This window comes from Hermetia illucens, chromosome 4 (genome assembly GCF_905115235.1).
Source record: "Hermetia illucens chromosome 4, iHerIll2.2.curated.20191125, whole genome shotgun sequence".
NCBI lineage: Eukaryota > Metazoa > Arthropoda > Insecta > Diptera > Stratiomyidae > Hermetia > Hermetia illucens.
The window spans coordinates 98,400,800-98,421,231 of record NC_051852.1 but is presented as its reverse complement, the minus strand read 5'-3'; the positions used below and the strand labels follow the sequence as shown (position 1 = coordinate 98,421,231).

Here is a 20,432-nt window from a genome sequence, read left to right as displayed (position 1 = left end):
CCGCGGAATCGATTTTTTTTTTGACATCAATTGTATCTAGATATACTGTAGAATATATGGGAAGAGTGATTTTTTGATATTCGGAGTCGTTCGGAAATTATAGTGCTCAACACGTGACAAGTCACATGCCAGATTTATGTCGATCGCCGTAATAAAGCTCGTATTTATCGGTCGGAATGACATTCGAATGACTTCGCTAAAAGGATAAGAATTGAATCCAAGGCTGTACATGTGTTTCTTCAAGAAACCTAAGGTTCATGGATTAGGTATAGCAGATTAATGGTCAGTTAAGGTTTTATGGCTAAAAATCACATTCTACTTTTTAAATGCGTTTTTCTCGAAACCGCATATTGAAAATCGGCTGCAACGATAGCCCAAAATTTATCCAATGAAATTCTATGGTCCGCAAACTAGGATAATTTTTTAATAATCCTAGTTTGCGGAATGTGGTTAAGTCGGTACGTTAACGTTTACTTTTTCTTTAAGATGATCTCAGTGCCCTCTAGCGTGTCAGCAGAAAAACTGCTTTTTTTGGAGATGTGTATATGGGTATATGGGTATATAAATTGCTCTATATTTCAATAACGAACTATGCGAACGGACTGGAAAAATTACTTTGAACGCCCAAGATATTAGTGAATCTAGGGTCAAATTTGTATTTGTATCTTTATTCAGTTCTTCACAAAACAAAATTCTAAAAAAAGCCAAAAATAAACGGTCTTCACATGGGATGACCCCCTTAAAAAAAACCAAAGAAGTATGTGAAAATAAGTCTTCTAATCTGATTTTCCCTCTTTCTCAGTTTCTATACATATGTATACTAGCTGAGAAGAAATTGTTCTCGCGAGAATTAATTTGAAAATAAAAGTCGATCTCCGCTAGACTGCTCTAGTCCAACTCAATATTTAAGATTGAAAAATAGTGTGAATTATTTCATACATGTAAAAGAGGGTGTACATTTTTTTTCACCAAATATAGTCATGTGGGACATCAAATGAAAGGTCTCGGTTAGTACTTTCCAAAGCCGGTCTTATTTTTGACATTTGTTAGAAAGGTGGGGAGTACAGGTGACGAAGGTAATCATCTCTTTAACGGACCTGTTCTCAGAAACCACTCCGAAAAAATTGAAAAAAAACAAGAGTGGCAGCCTCTTGGCGCGTAGGTTCCGAAATACTCTTCATACCGTTCAAATAAAGTTAATAATAGTATATTATTCGAATTTTCTGTAAATGGCTGCACCCCGCCCTTAAGTCCATCCTAGCACCACGAAATTTTGCAGCAAGGTAGGCTATAGAGAATGATCCCGCCAAGTTTGGTGGAAATCGCACTATTACTAACTATTACTATTAATTTCGCTTCGTTGCAAATTCAAGACTTTTAATGTCAATATCATCCGAAAGTGGATATTCTTATGTAATATTTGCATATATTACGGGCTAGGTACAAATGGAGTAAATGCACACTCAAATGTTTTCATAAAAGAAATACACAAAACCTTTAATACCTGAAGCGTCCAGCATTCGGTTTCCCGACTTGTTAAACTTAAATTGCGTTAAAATATGTGGTGGATTAAACGCGATATTTCTACGTTGTTGATTTCGATTCCGCTTAACTCCATTTCACGCTTCGTGGTGCTCGTCAGTTTGACTTGCAGCATTGCGAGTTCTGCGACCCAAGTTGGTACGTCTAATTGGTGGCATTTTGAATAACCAAAATTCGACTGAAAATAAAAGATTGCCCCCATTAATGTTTTAGTATAACCATGAATTCCACGTGTCAGTCTATCAAAACTTAATAAAAATCGACATTGAATTTAACTTTTAATATAACTGCGACCATTGTGGACCCTTGTTTGCAATATAGTCATGTGGGGTATCAAAAAAAAGTTTCGGTTAGTACTTTTCAAAACCTTAAATTCATCCTAGAATCAAAAAATTTTCCAGCAATGTAGGCTACAGCATGGATCATGATCCTACCAAATTTGGTGATGGTGAAATCGTACTATTCCTAACAAAGTTATAATACGTCAAAGTTATCGCTTCTTTGCAAATTCAAGACTATGAATGTCGATACCACCCGAAATTGGATACTCTCACATAATATTGTATATGCATATATTACGTGCTGCGTACTAATAGAGCAAATGCACGCTCAAATCTCTTTATAAAAGAAATACACAAAACCTTTCATACCTGAAGTGTATAGCTTTCGGTTTCCGGACTTGTTATATATAAACTTTGTATATAAAGTCAACTCAAGAAAGCTAGAAAATTGATCTGTAAACGTCCTGACCTTTATGTATTCTTATCATGTAATGTTTCATTTCCTGGTTGAAGTTTTGATCAAATGAATTAAATAGAATTGTAATGAAGAACCGATCTCTAAATGCATTTTCGAACTTTCAGATTGAAATGTTGTCGCTACAAATGTTGTTGAAAAGGACCACAATCACTCTGAGCGGGACTTGCACATTGGATCGAGAGTTTGCATTCAAATTGTTTGGCGGAACCATCATTAACCTCATCATACTTATCCAATTTGATAAAGTTCTGTAATTCTGATTGTTTGTATTGGACGAAACACTTGATTTATTGATTCTCCTAATAATGTAATATTACTTATAATTTCATTAAAAAGCCTAATGTATAAACTCAATAAATTTTATTCGAATACAATTAACAATAAAACATTGCTAAGACATAAAATTTCAAGTCTCAGTCAGTTATACAGGGTGCGGTAGCATAACTTCCTTTTTTCAAAACTCAATAAAAACTATTGTATGCATCGGAAAATATTTATTTATTTTTTATAATGTAGGTGCATGTCTAAAGTTTTTATTTACATTGTTTTGAAGATCAAATCTGTTAGGTGACGTCCCCCATTCTCCATACATTGCGTAAACCGATTTCTGGCGTTTGTCATGACTCTTGTTAGCATAGCAGGTGTTGTGTTGGCAATTTCTTCTTGGATGTTGGTCTTCAAATCTTGTAGGGTTCTTGGACGGTTCACATAAACACGGGATTTCAAAAAACCCCATAGAAAAAAATCACAAGAGGACAGATCGGGAGAGCGTGTCGGCCATTCCAAATCGCCTTTAATTGAGATAAGGCGCTCTGGAAAGTGTTCCCTCAAAACAGCGATCGATGCTCTTGAAGTGCGTGCTGTTGCACCGTCTTGTTGGAACCAAGTACCCCCCAAATCCAAATTTTCTAGCCGTGGGAAAAAAAATTCTGTCGCATGTTTACATACCGGTCCGAATTCACTGTCACTGTAACCTCATTTTCCTCAAAAAACCAGGGACCAATAATTCCAGCTGAGGAAATTGCACACCACACTGTGACTTTGGGTGAATGCAAGGGCTTTTGATGCAATTCTCGAGGGTTGGTGTTAGCCCAGTAGCGCATATTTTGTTTGTTAACCGACCCACACAAATGAAAATGGGCTTCATCGCTAAAAAAACAATAGCACCCTCGGGAACGACATCAAGAAGAAGCTCACACGCGTTCATCCAAGAATTGAAGTCACGTTCTGAAAGTTCCTGCACTCTCGCCATCTTATAGGGATGAAAATGAAGATCATCACGAAGAATTCTTTTCACAGAACGATCGGATAGTCCAAGGGTAGATGCGTGTTTGCGCACAGAACGCCGTGGCGATCGCAACATTGACGCGATACCCAGTTCTTCCTTTTGTCGCACTTGCAGTTTGTCTGAATGTAATGACCCATGTAATAATTGATTTGCGGTCTGGGACGGGAGCCAACGGGGCTAAATTAAAGCGATTCCGAAATGCACGCTGTGTTGCAATAACCGAACATCCGCTTGAAAAGTAAACCTCAACGGCAAAGGTACGCTCTTCACTATTCCAACGCATGATGGCGACTGAACCGTGTCGGGACAAAATTTTACAGTATCCAGTACAGAGACCACTAGCGCTCCGCTATGACATCAACTAACTGAGTGGCGCGCATTTTAAAAAAGGAAGTTATGTTGCCGCACCCTGTATTATACTTAGGCACTAAATTTATAACATCTCACTACGGTAGGTGTTGACAAAGTTACTTATGATTTCTGGTAAGTGTGGTGCGTGACATAAAAATTTTTGACTGTATTAGCTTGATGTCGCCCACGATTGTCTAGTGCTGTAAGGTGGAATCGCCTAGCTCGAAAGGAACAACTGTATGGTCCTCGGTATATAAAATCAGAATTGGCTATCGAAATTCATTTCTGTGTTTCTCCGATTTGAAACCCAGTGAATTTACATACCTTAGTTTTGAAATTGTATGTTCGGAAAAGCTGTATAGAAATAAGTCGGAAATTGAAAGCTCGGCGCTTCAGTTTGAGTACATCGATAATCTTGCGTCAATCTTCACTGACTACCATACTAGAAGCATTGTCCATGGTTCGTGTACTTCATGGACCAGACTGGCCCTAATTTGTAATAGCCATTTCTCCTCCCCTTTTGATTGTATGCTTAAACTAACAAAAAAATTCCGGGCTTTTCTCATATAAAAGTCAAATTCTACGTTGCTCGTGAAAATCAGTCAGTTTTCGGTTTCAAGCGTGTACTAAGGGTTGTCGCACAATATTACCGCAGGACACCTTTTGTTGGTTGGCGGCACCATTTGGCAAACCGACCTACGATAGATCGTTATTTAATGGCATAATGTTCAGTAAACTGATTCTGTTCTTTCTGCGCTGCTTTATGGGAATAGCATATGAAGATGGACCACTTCTGTTACTCAAAAGCATCAGGTTTTCGTCATCATTTTCTGTGTCGATGTGATTTCGCCCGAAACACATAGTCGTCCGTGAACGTATTAGTCAGAAGGTAGAAGTGGCTGTAGATAAGTCGCACATTAAGGAAATGTGCTAATTTCATTGTTAGATGGTCGATGTGTGGTTCGCCCCAGAAACACATGGCGCACAACAATACAGGAGGAGTTCAAGTATCTCGGGAAGTCCTAGGGGCAGTTGAAACACATTTCAGCAAACTGTCAATGATGGCGCATAGGCATAATTGATGCGCTATGTCCCAAAAATCAAGAATCACTAACTTTCTTTCGAACAATTATAGCTCTTGGCGGACTTAAAACATTATTTGCCAGGAACAGTGCACAACTCTCCCAGCCAAAATCCAAATGCACACGCACTCCCATTGCCCTGAAACAAGTTTCTCCGAGCAGCGGTCCAATTGGATTTCGCAAAAGTATGTGCAATATTTCGCCTTGCGCAGCCGGTCACCATTCCACAAATTTTTACTTTCGCAGACCCCGATCTTAAACTTCAAAATCAAAGTCGACGGTAGTAAAAGCAAAAATTATAGCAAATCTTTCTCATTGCAAAAACAAGAATACCCAAACAAAGGAATGAAAATCAAATCCATTACTTGATACCTGCTCTTGATGGTTTTTTCCTTCTCAAGATAGTCGATGAATATTATACCATGCGCACCCCAAAATACTGATGCCATAGCCGTGTCAGTGGACTGTTGCGTCTTTGCACGCTTTGAAATCTTTAGAGCCTCAGCTATCTCGATCAACTTCCAATTATTTTCCGGACTTTTTGATGTTTTCGTCGGCAACAGCCTGTTTGGGGCGTTCACTGCGTGCATCGTCCTCGGTTATCATTTCACCTAGTTTAGCAAAATCCGAATAATGTTTATCAAGCTAAGCCTTGGCTTCAACAGTATTTTTTTCGCGTAAAAGCAGTGCTTTATTAGCACACGAAATTTCTTTTTATCTAAACTAACAAAAGTTGCTTCACTCAAAATGCTCCATCCTACGAATTAATAGTCCGATAGCTGTCAAATTTGTCCACATGTCTTTTGAAGGCTGGGGTTAACTAAAATTCATATGGATTTCATACTAGTAGCGCCATCTGTGTGTTAGCCTACAAACTTTTCCGGCCAACCATTATGCTTATAGGACTCTGGTATAGTGTATTTCAGACTATTGGCTTCAATGTGGTACTGATATTTTCTGATGCTTAGAATGCAATGAATTTCCACGGAGATAACAAATTTGACACTATAACTTTGCTATATAGGAGTAGAATTCATGTTTTCTTATGAATTCATTGCATAATGGATAAAAGCAAAAAAATACAACTAGCATAAGTCGTTCAACCCGACGGCACGCTTTGCGCATCAAGCCAATTCGCAGTTCACAAACTCGTTTCAACAGTTGGTAATGTAATGAAATGATTTATGGTGTGGAGTTCTAGTATAGGTTTCTCTAATTGGTAATGAGTGTTTCATCATCACCAACGGCGCAACAATCGGTATCCGGTCTAGACCTGTCTTAATAAGGAACTCCAGACACCCCTGTTTTGTGCCGAGGTCCACCAATTCGATATCCCTAAAAACTGTCTGGCCTCCTGATCTTGGGCAGCGTCTGTCTCGTCTTCTTTTTCTACCATAGATATTGCTCTTATAGACTTTTCGAGCTCGATCATCTTCATCCATCCGGGTTAGGTGACCCGCCCACTGCTACTAGTTGAGCCGTATTTTATTCACAACCAGAAGGTCGTGCTATCGCTCATTGATTTCGTCGTTATCTAGGTTACGGAATCGTCCATCCTCATGTAGGGGCCCAACAATTCTTCTGAAGATTCTTCTCTAGAACGCGGCCAAGAATTCGCATTTTTTTTACTAAGAACCCAGGTATCCGAGGAATACATTGGGACTGGTAAGATTACAGTCTTGTACAATAAGAGCTTTGACCCTATGGTGAGTTTGTTGGTAGCTAACAACCGTGCGCGGATTTTATTGTCATAGTTGTTATCGGTTGTGTTTTTCGATCCTAGATAGGAGAATTTTTTAACGATCTCAAAGTTGTAGTCTCCTGTCTTCTTTGTTTTCGTTTGGCCAGTGCGATTCCATGTTGTTCGTTCTTTCGTTTTTGGCGCTAATGTTGCCACCATGTACTTCGCCTTGCCTTCATTAATGTGCAGCCCGAGATCTCGCGCCGCCTGCCCGATCTGGATGAAGATAGATTATACATCTCGAGTTGTTCTTCCCATCATGTCAATATCGTCAGCGTAGGTCAGTGGTTGGGTGGACTTAAAGAGGTTGGTGCCTCGCATGAAGAGTAGTAATATCGTATACTGTAACTTTGTTGATTTCAATACGATTACCGTGAGACCTTATTTGAGCGGATGTTGGAATGAGAATATTTTGAGGTCTAGCTGTCATAAAGATGCATCACTGTGATTTTTCCAGGTTTTGTGATTAGATAAGTTCTGAGAACAAGACCTGTTTCACTTTTTGGGGCTTACACTTTGGACTCTAACTCGCCTATCGTTCACCCAACAGAAGTAAGAACATCCATTTCATTTGTTACTCCACATGGTTACATCCTGTGAAAGAAAAAATACCCGGCCTCCCAACGCAAAATTGCGGAACTAAAGCTACAAAACCAGTTATTAAGACGTTTTGGCACAGATTTCGTATTAAAGCAAGACGATGGGCTAGCCTAAACATTATTCAACATCGCTGTGGAGTGTATAAGCCGAAAGATGACGGCGGATCTACATGGTATTCTACTGTATTAATCATCCCATCATATCCCCCTATAGTTGGTCTAAAAGTAAGCGAAGTGAAGATCAAAATCATTACTTTCATTAGAAAAAATGACACCACAGACAAAACAAGACGTTAAACCATCACAACTTTGAACAAGTCGACAGTTTTGTGTACTTAAGAACAACTTTCACAAAGGACCATAAAGAAATAGACAAAATCAACAGGCAAGTCATGCCTGAAAACAAACCATTTTTCCTCACCCTATAAATTCAAAAAGAAAAGAGAAAAAAATTTGCATAGGAAAACAAGATTCAGAATTTATAAAATTTTGATTCGGCCGACATTGTGTAACGGCAGCGAGGTATGGACGACGAATCAAGCTGGCGAACAAAAAATCGATGCTTTCGAAGCGTGTTTTCAAAGGCAAGGTGGAAGGTAAACGAACACCTTTAAAAGCCCGAAACAGATGAAAGGACTCAATGGACAACGCAAATTAAATGTTGCTCGGTTTCCGAAAATGGACTGAGAAAAGTGGACTGATATCGGACATAAAAGAAGACCTTCATCTTCATGTTGAGGCTGGACAATTTTCAGACAGCCCTCGTACAATATGAGCTACCAACTGCTATGCACTCAAATATTGTTAACTCAGAAATTCATAAAACTATCATACCTCAAGCAACGCAGACTGGTCTGATTTCTGATCCAGCAATGGATCGTGGATGAAATGGTTAGTCACGGTAACATGGGTATATGGACAGCTAATTTCAAACAGAAGTGAAATCATCCAGAATATCATTGCACTTAACTGGGGTGTAGGGGTATTCCAGAGAAACTAATAACTATTATCAAAGTGACTTACATACATACGACAAGCCTGCATTCCGTCATCGAAGTCTCGTTTTCTCGTTTTCGGAAACGCTTTCCATGCTGTCTTGTCCGGAGCGTGTGGATCATGGCATATTGCCTCAAATAAGGCTCTTTTTCTGACAGGTCATCGCTCTCTTCCTATCAGGATTAATGGGCAGAGTATGGAAGGCATCGATAAATTTGCATCGCAGACACTGTTACTCGACGCATTAACAGCACTAGGCCTGTCTTCCCTATTTTGTCTAAGGTGTGGATATACAGATAAGTTTATCAACACCAACGTCAGGTCGATATTGTACTCCGCTAAAGTTCTCTGTGTGTTGCAATTAAGGAGCAGCTCATGGAAAGCGACCACTATTGTTACTCGAAAACTCTAAATCTTTTTTAATACCTTTCTCTGGAGTGCCACCGGGGTACACTGGCCCGACAGAATTTCGAACGAATAATTATGCCGGCGTACGGGCCAGGCCTCTGTAGATGTTAATTAGAAGGTGTTGCATTGGATGCACATTAAAAATGGGCGAAAATTTTATTGTAAGTTATAGCAGCAGTGGGATTCACCACCCTAGAGTGGACGATGAGCTGGTCGTGCTGGAAACACGTAGCGAAGAATATAAAAGAAGAATGTAGTTTTCCTACTATAAACGAGCTCAAGAACATCTGCAATAGCCGTCAGCAGTGGTACGTAGGTGTAGTGGACGAATTGCATTCAATTAAGGGAATGATATTAATTTCTAAAAGTATTGTTCACAATCAATTAAAAGCTAAGCCATTCCTCAACCCTTTCCACTTTAATACGTGGAGAATATCCATTACTTGACTGGCTGATACTTACGGAAATTTTTAAAATTGAAGTGGTCGATAATTTAGTCCAATATAGATCATGGTCGAAGTTACACACCGTTTCGGGCAGATAATCCTGTCTTGTGTTTATTTCCAGTCAAAGTTGCTGGGAATAGTACATCCCGTATTCGACAACAGAAAGCAACAATTGATTGATTCAAAATGGTCAAGATTTTATTGTATTTTCATGAGTCTATTAACGATTTGCGGCATATGCCTTGCCTATTACAATATGTATGACAACACTCCCTATTTGTACGAAAAATATGTTCTTGCAATAGTGAGTAATATAAACATTGTATTTTCGGTATCGATGACTTTCGGGATGATTTGTGTGCATCTGTGTAGGCAGAAACTTCTAACGGAACCTTTAAATCAGGTGGTTGCATTAAAAAATCAAATGCAAAAGGACGTGAACAGTAGTTTCTATACAGTACAGTTCATCGCTTTGACTGTTTTTAAGTTTTCAGTTCCCTTTAATCAGTGTCTGTCAATGCTTATCTCCGTATTGCCTATTTTCCGGGAAGGTGGTGCATGGGTGATCACTTGCTGGTTATTTCTATTCCTAGTAGTGTTTGCTGTGGCTGCTATCATCAATTTATATTACTTGGGCATACTTTGTTTGTGGCGAGTACATGAAATGAACAATCAAAGGTTACTAACTCTGGTATCAAAGTTAAAAGACTATAGCGACCTTAGAGGTACTGCCAAATTGCGGAAAGTCTCAATGCAAAGGCTTTGCGATGCAAGCGATACGATGGATGAAATAGCGGAGACTAATTCCCGAATCTACTTTTGCGGAGACCACTTACGCCGAGCACTTTCTTTTCAAACAGTAGCAGGATTCGCTTCAACATTTGTGAGCTGCACCATAGAAATCTTCTGTTTCTACCATTTTCTGTGGAACATTACTTATTTGGATCCAATTTATGTGTTTGTGACGACTTGGAGAATACTTTATGAATATTTAGATACATTCCTGATAGCAAATGCTGCAGATTTTGCAAATCACGCATCTGATCAAACAAGATATCTACTACATTCGCACTTGGATAGTGTTCAAATTTCTGATAAACGATTGATGAAAAGTGTAAGTTGCATAAATTGAAAAAAAATTTTAACGTAGTAGTCCAGTGTGATGATTTTAAAAAATCGACTTTTTTCCTTTATGTATTTCAAAAGTATATAATCATGATCATCATCATCATCAACGGCGCAACATAATAAGGAACTCCAGTCATCCCGGTTTTGCGCCGAGGTCCACCAATTCGATATCCCTAAAACCTGTCTGGCGTCCTGCCTCGTCTTCTTTTCCTACCATATATCATATATTGCCCTTATAGACTTTCCGGGTGGGATCATCCTCATCCATACGGATTAAGTGACCCGCCCACCGTAACCTATTGAACCGGATTTTATCCACAACCGGACGGTCATGGTATTGCTCATAGATTTCGTCATTGTGTAGGCTACGGAATCGTCCATCCTCATGTAGGGGGCCAAAAATTCTTCGGAGGATTCTTCTCTCGAACGCGGCCAAGAGTTCGCAATTTTTCTTGCTAAGAACCCAAGTTTCCGAGGAATACATGAGGACTGGGAAGATCATAGTCTTGTACAGTAAGAGCTTTGACCCTATGGTGAGACGTTTCGAGCGGAACAGTCTTTGTAAGCTGAAATAGGCTCTGTTGGCTGACAATAACCGTGCGCGGATTTCATCATCGTAGCTGTTATCGGTTGTGATTTTCGACCCTAAATAGGAGAAATTCTCAACGGTCTCAAAGTTGTATTCTCCTATTCTTATTCTTCCTGTTTGACCAGTGCGGTGTGATGTTATTGGTTGATTCGTCTTCGGTGCTGACGTTGCCAAGATATAAAAGTCGATGAATAAATGGAGCAACTGTTGTCCATATTCCAACAGTTTTTCCATCGCTTTCCGCACAGAGAAAATCTGATCTGTTGCTGATTTGTCTGGAGTGAAGCCTGTTTGGTATGGGCCAATGATTTTCTGGGCGTATGGAGCTATCCGGCCTAGCAAGATAGCGGAGAATGGCGGAGATGGTACTCAGTAACGTGATACCTCTATAATTGCTGCACTGTGTGATATCTCCCTTTTTATGTATGAGACAGATAATGCCTCGTCGCCAATCGTCAGGCATTGATTCGCTGTCCCATACCTTGAGCACAAGTTGATGAACCACTTGGTGTAACTGGTCGCCTCCATATTTAATCAATTCGGCTGTAATTCCATGGGCTCCTGGCGACTTATGTTTTTTTAGCACGAATTGCACGGACTGTTTCTCCTAAACTTGGTGGTGGCAGTATTTGTCCGTCGTCTTCAGTTGGCGGGACCTCCAACTCGTCGATGTTCTGGTTGTTCAGTTGCTCATCAAAGTACTCAACCCATCACTGTAATATGCCCATTCTGTCAGAAATCAGATTTCCCTCTTTGTGTCGGCAGGATGAGCATCGAGGTGTATAAGGCTTCATCCTGTTGACTTGTTGGCAAAACTTGCGCGCCTGGTGCGGTTGCTCCCTGTACTTTTCTAGTTCACAGACTTGTTGGTTCTCCCAGGCTTCCTTTTTCCGTCTGTGAAGTCGCTTCTCCGCTCGACGGAGTTCGTGATAAGTCTCTGCGCGTGCCCGCGTTCTTTGAGAATGCAACATTACTCGGTATGCGGCATTCTTCCGTTCCGTTGCTAGCTTACATTCATCGTCAAACCAGCCATTCCGACTCCTTTTGCGGCTGGGGCCAAGTATGTTTGTGGCCGTATCCATGATAACATTCTTCAGGTGATTGTGAAGATCATTTGTTGATGCTTCATCTCCAGGTCCTCTGTTGACTGCGGTTATTGCGGCATCCATTTCTCTCTTGCAGGTGTTGCGGAGGACTGTGTTGTGGATGGCTTCAGTGTTCACTCTCACCTGATTGTCAGAGGGGATTCTAGGTGGTATTGTTATTCGAGCTCGGAGCACCATGCCAACGAGATAGTGATCCGAGTCTATATTGGCCCCCCTATATATTCTGACATTCATCAAGGCTGAGAGGTGGCGGCGTTCGATCAATACGTGGTCAATTTGATTGAAAGTGGTCCCGTCTGGAGAGGCCCATGTATGTTTGTGGACCGCTTTCCGCGCAAACCAGGTACTCCCAACAACCATTTCGTGTGACACTGCTAACTGAATAATCCGCAGTCCGTTATCATTTGTATTTTAATGTAAGCTATGGGAGCCAACGTATCGCCTGAATACGGGCTCCTTCCCTACTTGGCTGTTAAAATCCCCAAGTATGATTTTAATATCATATCTGGGAGAGGTTTCGAGGGTTCGTTCTACTGCTTCGTAGAAGGTATCCTTCTCCGACTCTGCAGTCTCCTCTGGAGGGGCGTGAACGTTAATGAGGCTTATATTTCTAAACTTGCCTCGTAAGCGCAGAGTGCATAGCCGTTCGCTTATGTTTTCAAAACCGATAACAGCAGGTTTCATTTTTTGGCTGACTAAGAAACCTACTCCGAGCACATGGTTTACTGGATGACCGCTATAATATATGGTGTGTCCACCGCATCTCTTGTAACGCTGTTATATCAGCTCTATATTGGGACAGGGTATCGGCTAGCTGCTCATTAGCTTCATCTCTGTACAGGGAGCGCACGTTCCATGAGAAAATGCGCAAATCGTTCATCCGTTGTCGTTGCCGGGTCCGTCGTTGTGTAATCCGTCCTGTCCGAGGCTCCTTTCGTGGCTCCGTAATATCGGTTTTCCGTGTAGGGTTGTCAGCCCTACCCAACCCCCAACCTGGAGGACCAGTTGGTACAATTTCTCCCGTTTTTAGGCGCGGGAAACTCGCCTTCATCCTTCTCCGTCTGCAGTTTTTCGTTACAAAAGAGCTCCCAGTGGTCACCACGTGGAGGTGGAGATAGGGTTTGGTAGTAGAGCTGTTGGTGTTGGTTCAGCAGGCATTTCCCAGGTTTTATGCTCCATCGTGGGTACCAATCCACGTTGCGCCCTGGGACCTATGCTACCCTTTAACGATATATAATAACATATTGAAAACGTACAGTCAAAATTTCAGTTTGAAATCAAAATATTTCCAAAGTTATAGTACAAACAATGGAGCGCGCAGCAGTAGGGAGATTAGCCGGCAGCAGCTACTTCAATTGTCCTTTCTATATAATATTTTTGGTCCTATATTGTTATAGTCAGCTGACTAAGGTCCAGGTATTATGTAAAAATATATACTGTTAGAAAATAGAAAATCGGCACAGTATACAAGGAATAATTTTGGAACATCTCATTAGTAACTTTTGTTACGTTTTGTTATCTATTGTCAACACTTTAAATGCGTTCTGTTCGTTTTTAAAGTTTATACTTAACCGATTGTACACACCCACGCCGATATGCAGAACCTTAAAAATATTTATTTTTCTGACTGACAGGAGATTGTGCCTATTTCATGGGGATTGGTCGTCAAAAATTCAGATTCGTTTTTCAAGGTGTTTCTCCATGGGTAACCGCGCAGCGTGTATTGCATCAGCAGCTCCACAGTTTTTGACAAATCCGGCTTGATTCACGGTTCTTTCAACGATTTGTCAAGAATGCGATAAAAAATCTTCATGGTATGGGAAAATAACCGGATCAGACGGTAATTTGAACACTCTGCTAGAATACCTTTCTTTTACCATATTGGAACAGTGGTACTTTCTTGCCAGTCAGATGGTGTTCTTCCTTCCTGAATAACCCAATTAAAAAATTCACTGAGCCATAGCGTTGGGTCTCACCTCTTCGCTTTTCAGAGCTCAGATGCGATGTCGTCAGGTCCAGTGGCTTTCCCCGATTTCATTCGTTTTATTGCCTCCTCGACTTCAGTTGCGCTGAGGGTTAAGCCCTTAAGTGTTTAACGTAGGTACCTGTCGTGGACACTTAATCCTACGGTCCTCTTAAGACACGGATTGATTTTGTGACCACAATCAGAGCCCCGCTGAGATAAGCAACAACGGTACCAGTCTATACCAAGTGCATGGCTTAGCATTCATACTGGTGGATGCAAGAATTACATAAATCTCTACCGAACTATGGACTGCGGCCCCCGTGTTGAAACGCAACACCACACCGAGGTCCGAAGGTCTTTTCTCGCTTGAGCATAACCACAACCCCCATGAAACTCCCACTAGGGGGCCTACTGCAAATAACCGAGCTGTCCTCACATACAACGGGAGTTCACTCGAACTATGAGAGTTCAGGTTCCCATGGTACCAGTATACCCCTGGTAAGGTTTCGTAACCAATTTGCCACTTCAGATGAGTCCCCGTGCGGACTCGGGTCTGATCGCCCTAATTAGGCCTTTGGAGCATTGTCCTACTGCATAACGGCCGGCAAACCAAAGTGAGTACAGCGTCTCCCGGTGCCACCACTATGGAGGTTTTCCTCGGCCACTTGGTTTTGGTTTGGCCGATAGCGTTGCCGCCCCGTCTTCCTCACCGCCACCCCTGAGCACCAGTTGCGCTGACAGTGAAGCCCACAGTGTTTTACGTAGGCACCTGTCGTGAGACTTAATCCTACGGTCCTCTTCAGACAGGGATTGATTTTGTGACCACAATCAAAGCCCCGCTGAGACAAACAACAACGGTACCAGTCTATACCAAGTGCATGGCTTAGCATTCATACTGGTGGATGCAAGAATTACCTAAATCTCTACCGAACTATGGAGTACGGCACCCGTGTTGATACGCAACACCACGTCGAGGCCCGAAGGTCTCTTCTCGCTTGAGCATAACCACAACCACCATGAAACTCCCACTAGGGGGGCCAACCGCAAATAACCGAGCTGTCCTCACATACAACAGGAGTTCACTCGAAGTATGTGAGTCCAGGGGCTTCCCCGGTTCCCATGGTACCAGTATACCCCTGGTAAGGTTTCGTGACCAATTTGCCACTTCAGATGAGTCCCCGTGCAGATTCGGGTCTAATCGCCCTGATTAGGCCTTTGGAGCATTCGCCTACTGAATCACGACCGGCAAACCAAAGTGATTACAGCGTCTCCCGGTGCCACCACTATAGAGGTTCTCCTCGGCCACTTGGTTTTGGTTTGGCCGATAGAGTTGCCGACCCATCTTCCTCGCCGCCACCTCTGAGCACCAGTTGCGCTGACAGGTGGAACTGCTCCAAATGTCGAGAATAATTGTGGAAGTGGAGGATGAGCAAATTCTTCAGTTGAAATCTGCTCGAAGTATTCTCGCCATCTATCCGTTGCGGCTCGATGGTTGATAAGCAAAGTACCATTCTTGTCATTAACACAACAGAAGTGATCGATATCCCGTGTGCGTTTGTTACGGCTTTTGGCAGGTCGATACAGATCTCTCTCGCCATCCCGAGTATTCAGTTTATCGTAAAGATTTTTGTAATGGGCCGCTTGAGTGACGACTGCTTTCTTTGCTTTCCGGTTGGCATTCTTATAAATTTGCCAATTGGCCAGTGTTTTATTGTCAAGAACTTTGTGGTAGAGGCGATTCTTTTCACGAACCTTCATTTCAACATCGTCATTCCAAAGCCAAGTATCTCGGTTGATGTACCGCTTATCTGGCTTGGTGATCCCGAGGGTTGCAAAGGCCGCTTTGTGGATCGTGTCTTTCATCTGGTTCCACGTAAGTGAGATCATTTCTTCTTTCTTGTCACGAAATCGCCACCATTTAATGCGTGGCGGGCCAGTGCGTTCCTCACGCTGTTTTATCGGTGGCTTAATTCGCACGACGGCAATCAACGGCGGATGTTGAGGTGCGATGGTCTCATAGGGAATGGCTGTGCAATCATTAACAGTGGTAGAATGTCCGCGTCTTATGTGAATATAGTCGATTTGCGTTTTACTGTTCCCACTATAAACTGTAGGAAGATAAGACAATCGTTTGATGAACAATGTATTCATAAGAACAAGGTCATGGGTGTCCGCAAAGTCTATTATACACTGGCCATCCTCATCGCGCACTTCGAACCCCTTTTCCCCATGGCACCTATTACCGTCTGCCTTTTCACTCACATGACCATTAAGGTCGCCGGCAATGATGATATAGTCGTCAGCAGGCACGTGACAGGTCTTTTCATCGAGAAGTTCCCAGAAGGTATCTTTCGCGGCATCAGGTCGACATGTCTGTAGTGCGTACGTGGTGAAGAAGTGAATAATACGATGAGCTGATATAATGGTAAGCTTCATCAGCCGATCGTCAAATCGTTCGACTTCTTTAATGGCGTCACGGAAACTCTCTGAGATGGCAATGCCAACACCATATTCAGTGTGTGGGCTACCAAAATAGAGAAGTTTATAGCCATTTCTACCGCGTTCGCGTTCAATATCGCAGCTTTTGGCACCAGACCATCGGTTTTTTTTGCAGAGCGTAGATATCAATGCGCCTTTTCCGAAGGGCTCTTGCGAGTTCCTCGGTCTTTCCAGTTAGGGTACCAACATTTAGCATGCAGATACTTATTTGTTTTGTTCAGACTAACTTGCTAACGTCGTAACGCCGTCCATGCGTCAAGAACCCTTGCTCATTTCTCGGTAGGACCGGCGCCCGTCCTGGCGGGTCGACTGAAGTGGACGCCCCAGCATTTTTCCGAGGCTTTTGACTTAATCCGACTCTATTTATCTCTTTCCCTGATCTCAGCATTTTATTTTTGTTTTACTGAGGATAGTACAAAGTAAGTTGCCTCAAACCCTCTTCCTTTACCTGGGTTTGGGACCAGCATACTATGTTAATAACATGGCGGAGTTTATACTGGCGTACCTATTGATGTGTAAATATGTGTTCATGTACTTTCTGTTCTGGCCAATACCAAGTGTTCAAAAAGGATGATCCGGCCCGGGCTTATAGAGAACGGGTCCCTGGTATGGAGGAACAACCCTTTATGTGGTTTGAAACAAAAATAGTTTTGCTATCCGAGATTATTAAAGATAAGCACAACGTGCACCAACCTATCAAACATATGGTGGGACCCGTTAGGATCCTTTATAATAAGTTGCAGAAGAAGGAAAGGGCACCCAAGCGACAGCTGAAACCAGGGCGGTCATCCAAATAGTGTCATCGGCCTCTGGGCGATCAGGAGACATCTAAGAGGAAAAAAGCCACACTAGCAGCTCCGAAGAATGAAACTAAAAGGACAGAACGGAGAAAGCCTGAGCCCTTGGTGCGATCGTCGGCAACCGAAGCGAAACCTGAAGGAACTGAAAATGGTGAATGGATCAAGGTCATTCACAAAAAGCAAGAAAGAAGTCGAAGGTGAAGAAGAAGATCGAAGAAAAGACAATTGTTATCTCCAGCAAATACAATCTGTCGTATATGGAGATACTAAAAAAGATCAAATGGGACCCCGAAAGGTCTAGGAGGAAACGTCAGCAAATTCCAAATGTTACAGTACGAGCTCAAAAAGATGTGGTCTACAGAGGAGAAATTTACTGCGGTAAAAGAGTAATTTAAGTTGGGGAAACTGGGTTAAGAATCCATTGTGAATCTGAGGAAAGCCTATCGTAGTATTCAAACGACCAAAATGCTACCAGCAGAGGAGGAAGATAGCTTCTGCGGCAGCAAAAGTTCGAATCGAATGGGCTGTTTGACGTCTAAGAGAACAAATTTCATCAAGGTAGAATCAATCAGGTGCAGAAAGAGCATGCAAACAAGGAAGCCTGCAAAAATCTCAAATTAGCCATCCAGCGGAGCAAAAGGAAGTGTAGGAGTGGACGAGGGAGTTGTGATGGGATAATTCAGAGGCCGATTATCTCCGCACATCACGTCCCCTACCCTCTTATCAAAAATCATCGAGGGGTTATCCCCCAGACATTGCACTGGTTGTAGTCGCAAATCATCTAAAAGATGCTGAGTTGTACTCAAGTGAAGCAATCAGTGCTGTTAAGGCTTAATTGGCTAGCATTATCCTGGCACTCGCGGAGGAAAAGGCGAAGCGTTCTTTATCACCACTGGGAAAAAAATTTCACTCGCATTAGAATTGGGATTTCATCACTTCCAAGCCAGCCATCAAATACTTGGGACTAATGATAGATGCAAAGCCCAATTTTAAACAGTACGTTGGCTATTTTTGCGAGAATGACCTTGACAGAATTATGCTGAATGAAGGAGGTCCGCGGCATACTTGCAGGGTGATGTGTTCCATCTTGCTGTATGCAGTTCCAGTTTGGGGAACATGGTTGCAATATCTTCTCTAGCAAACTGAGAGTGGTCTGCAGAAGAAAAGCTCTAAGGGTGTGTACTGCCTTCCGGACCGTCTGAAATGGTCAGGAATGGTGCCGATTGCTATCTTGGCGGATGAGATGACGAACATATATAACATTAAGTCTATCTCTCCTTTATCGAAAGCGAAAAGGCTTCATCCCTACAATCATGGAGTGACTGGAGGGAAAACATGGGGACATCAATTACAATCCCAACCAATTTTTCACTGGCCATGGAGGATACCGTTAACACCGGTATACGGTTAAATTGGACACCACACAAGATTGTCCAAACTGTGATGGGGTTCCGTAGGATCCAGTGCACGTGTTCTTCCTATGCTTGGGGATCGTGGAAGAAACCGTTTTTTCACTGGTAACTACCGCTCCCGCAGTGTTTCAATTCCACTTGCTAAACTTTCGTGTTGAAAGGATTGTAAGAACCGCGAACTCTCTTTTCAAGAAAGTCCAAATTGGCCTACCCATCTCTTTTAAGGACTCACCGCTCGCGCACATGCTTGACATCTTTCTTTTGCTTTCAGTTCCTCACAGTATGTTCTAAAGGAAGTTAGCTTCGTACGTTGAACGAGCCTCTTAGCACGCACGATTTAGAAGTCATTTGGTTGATCTCCTGAGTTTTTGCTGTTTTGGTTTCACCAGGGAACCGTTTTGCCGCTTTTGTCTTGGATAATAGATCAAGTTTCTTCAAAGCATGCCGAGGGGGTTGTGTTTTATTGTCAAGAACTTCATTGAACTTTGTCCAATTCGTTTTCCTAGGATTTCGCTTTTGCATTATTGCCCGTTCACCTAGAATAGTCAGACTAAATTCTAATTATAGGTTGTCTGACAGTGAAACACCGTCTAGCACCAGTCAATCAAGAAGACTAGCAATTAAACAGCTTCTCTTCTCTAGGACTGGATTGAACTGGTAAGAACGCAACAGAGCCTAAACGCTAGCTGTGCAACTTTTCGACTTTCATTAAGTAGTTATTAATTTAATCATTAGCTGATTATATGGCCAATAGCTCATTTGCTCTTAATTCCGATGATCGAATAACAATTGTTTCGTCGTAATCACAAGTGGACAACTATTTTTTTTTGTTCAATTTTCATTGGTCGTTCAAATCTTGCAACTAACAATTAAAAGTTGGAAAACTTAGTTGCTGACTCGTGATTACGACTAATCAATTGATATGCGTTAATTACAATTGAAAATAACAAGAACTTCTCAAAGCAACACCGGAGAACTTAATTAAACGTGCTAAAAACCCAACTGCAAAATAATGTCTCCAAACAACGCCAAAAATGAAAACCTTCCACGCGGCACAACATTAATTTTCTGTATTTTATTCGGCCGGAAATCCTCAAACGGCAACCCTTTTCCAACAATGCTACTTGCAAGTATCGACAGCACTCTTCAGCTGGTTTTATAAAGTAAGCACGTGGGGCACTAGATTTTCATGTTAATCCCTAAGTTGGAACCACCGCCACACTTTTTGAAAAAAATTATCAGCTTACATCAGCTGTAATTCCTTTATTCCTTATTTCCGCCTGGAATATGCTAGTGTGCTTACCCATTGGTTCCAAAAACATTTTCCTTGGACCAATGGCCCCGGTGCCCGATTCCTTTGCTGTGAGGGATCCGTCAGTACACCAAGCAATCAGTTGCCGGTTTGAACCGTATGTCGCAGCACGCTCTCATAGTTTGCCCATTTGCTCCAACGTATTTCATACTTCTTATGGAAGTGAAACCTCGTTATCATGTTATCCTTTCATCATCATCAACGACACAACAACCGGTAATCCGGTCTAGGGATGCCTTAGAAAGAAACCCCAAACAAACGGTTTTGCGCCGAGGTTAACCAATTCGATATCACTAAAAGCTGTCTGGCGTCCTGACCTACGCTAGCGGTCCATCTCAGGCAAGGTCCGCCTCGTCTTCTTTTTCTACCATAGATATTGACCTTATAGTCTTTCCGAGCTGGATCATA

The 20,432-nt window shown here is 42.1% G+C and overlaps 1 protein-coding gene across 6 annotated transcripts in view; it reads left to right on the top strand.

Annotated features, from left to right (window-relative positions):
* LOC119653909 (putative gustatory receptor 36a) overlaps positions 1 to 20,432 on the top strand; it is a 60,714-nt gene that overhangs the window by 36,227 nt on the left and 4,055 nt on the right. For 4 of the 6 annotated variants that reach the window (XM_038059053.1, XM_038059060.1, XM_038059056.1 and 1 more), the window contains one exon: positions 2,406 to 2,686. The exons of the other annotated variants lie outside the window; for them this stretch is intronic. In XM_038059053.1, the coding sequence (XP_037914981.1) occupies positions 2,406 to 2,555 (150 nt within the window). In that variant the 3' untranslated portion in view covers positions 2,556 to 2,686. Of the gene's footprint in view, positions 1 to 2,405; positions 2,687 to 20,432 lie in introns of those variants that run through there. 6 annotated transcript variants of the gene reach the window in all.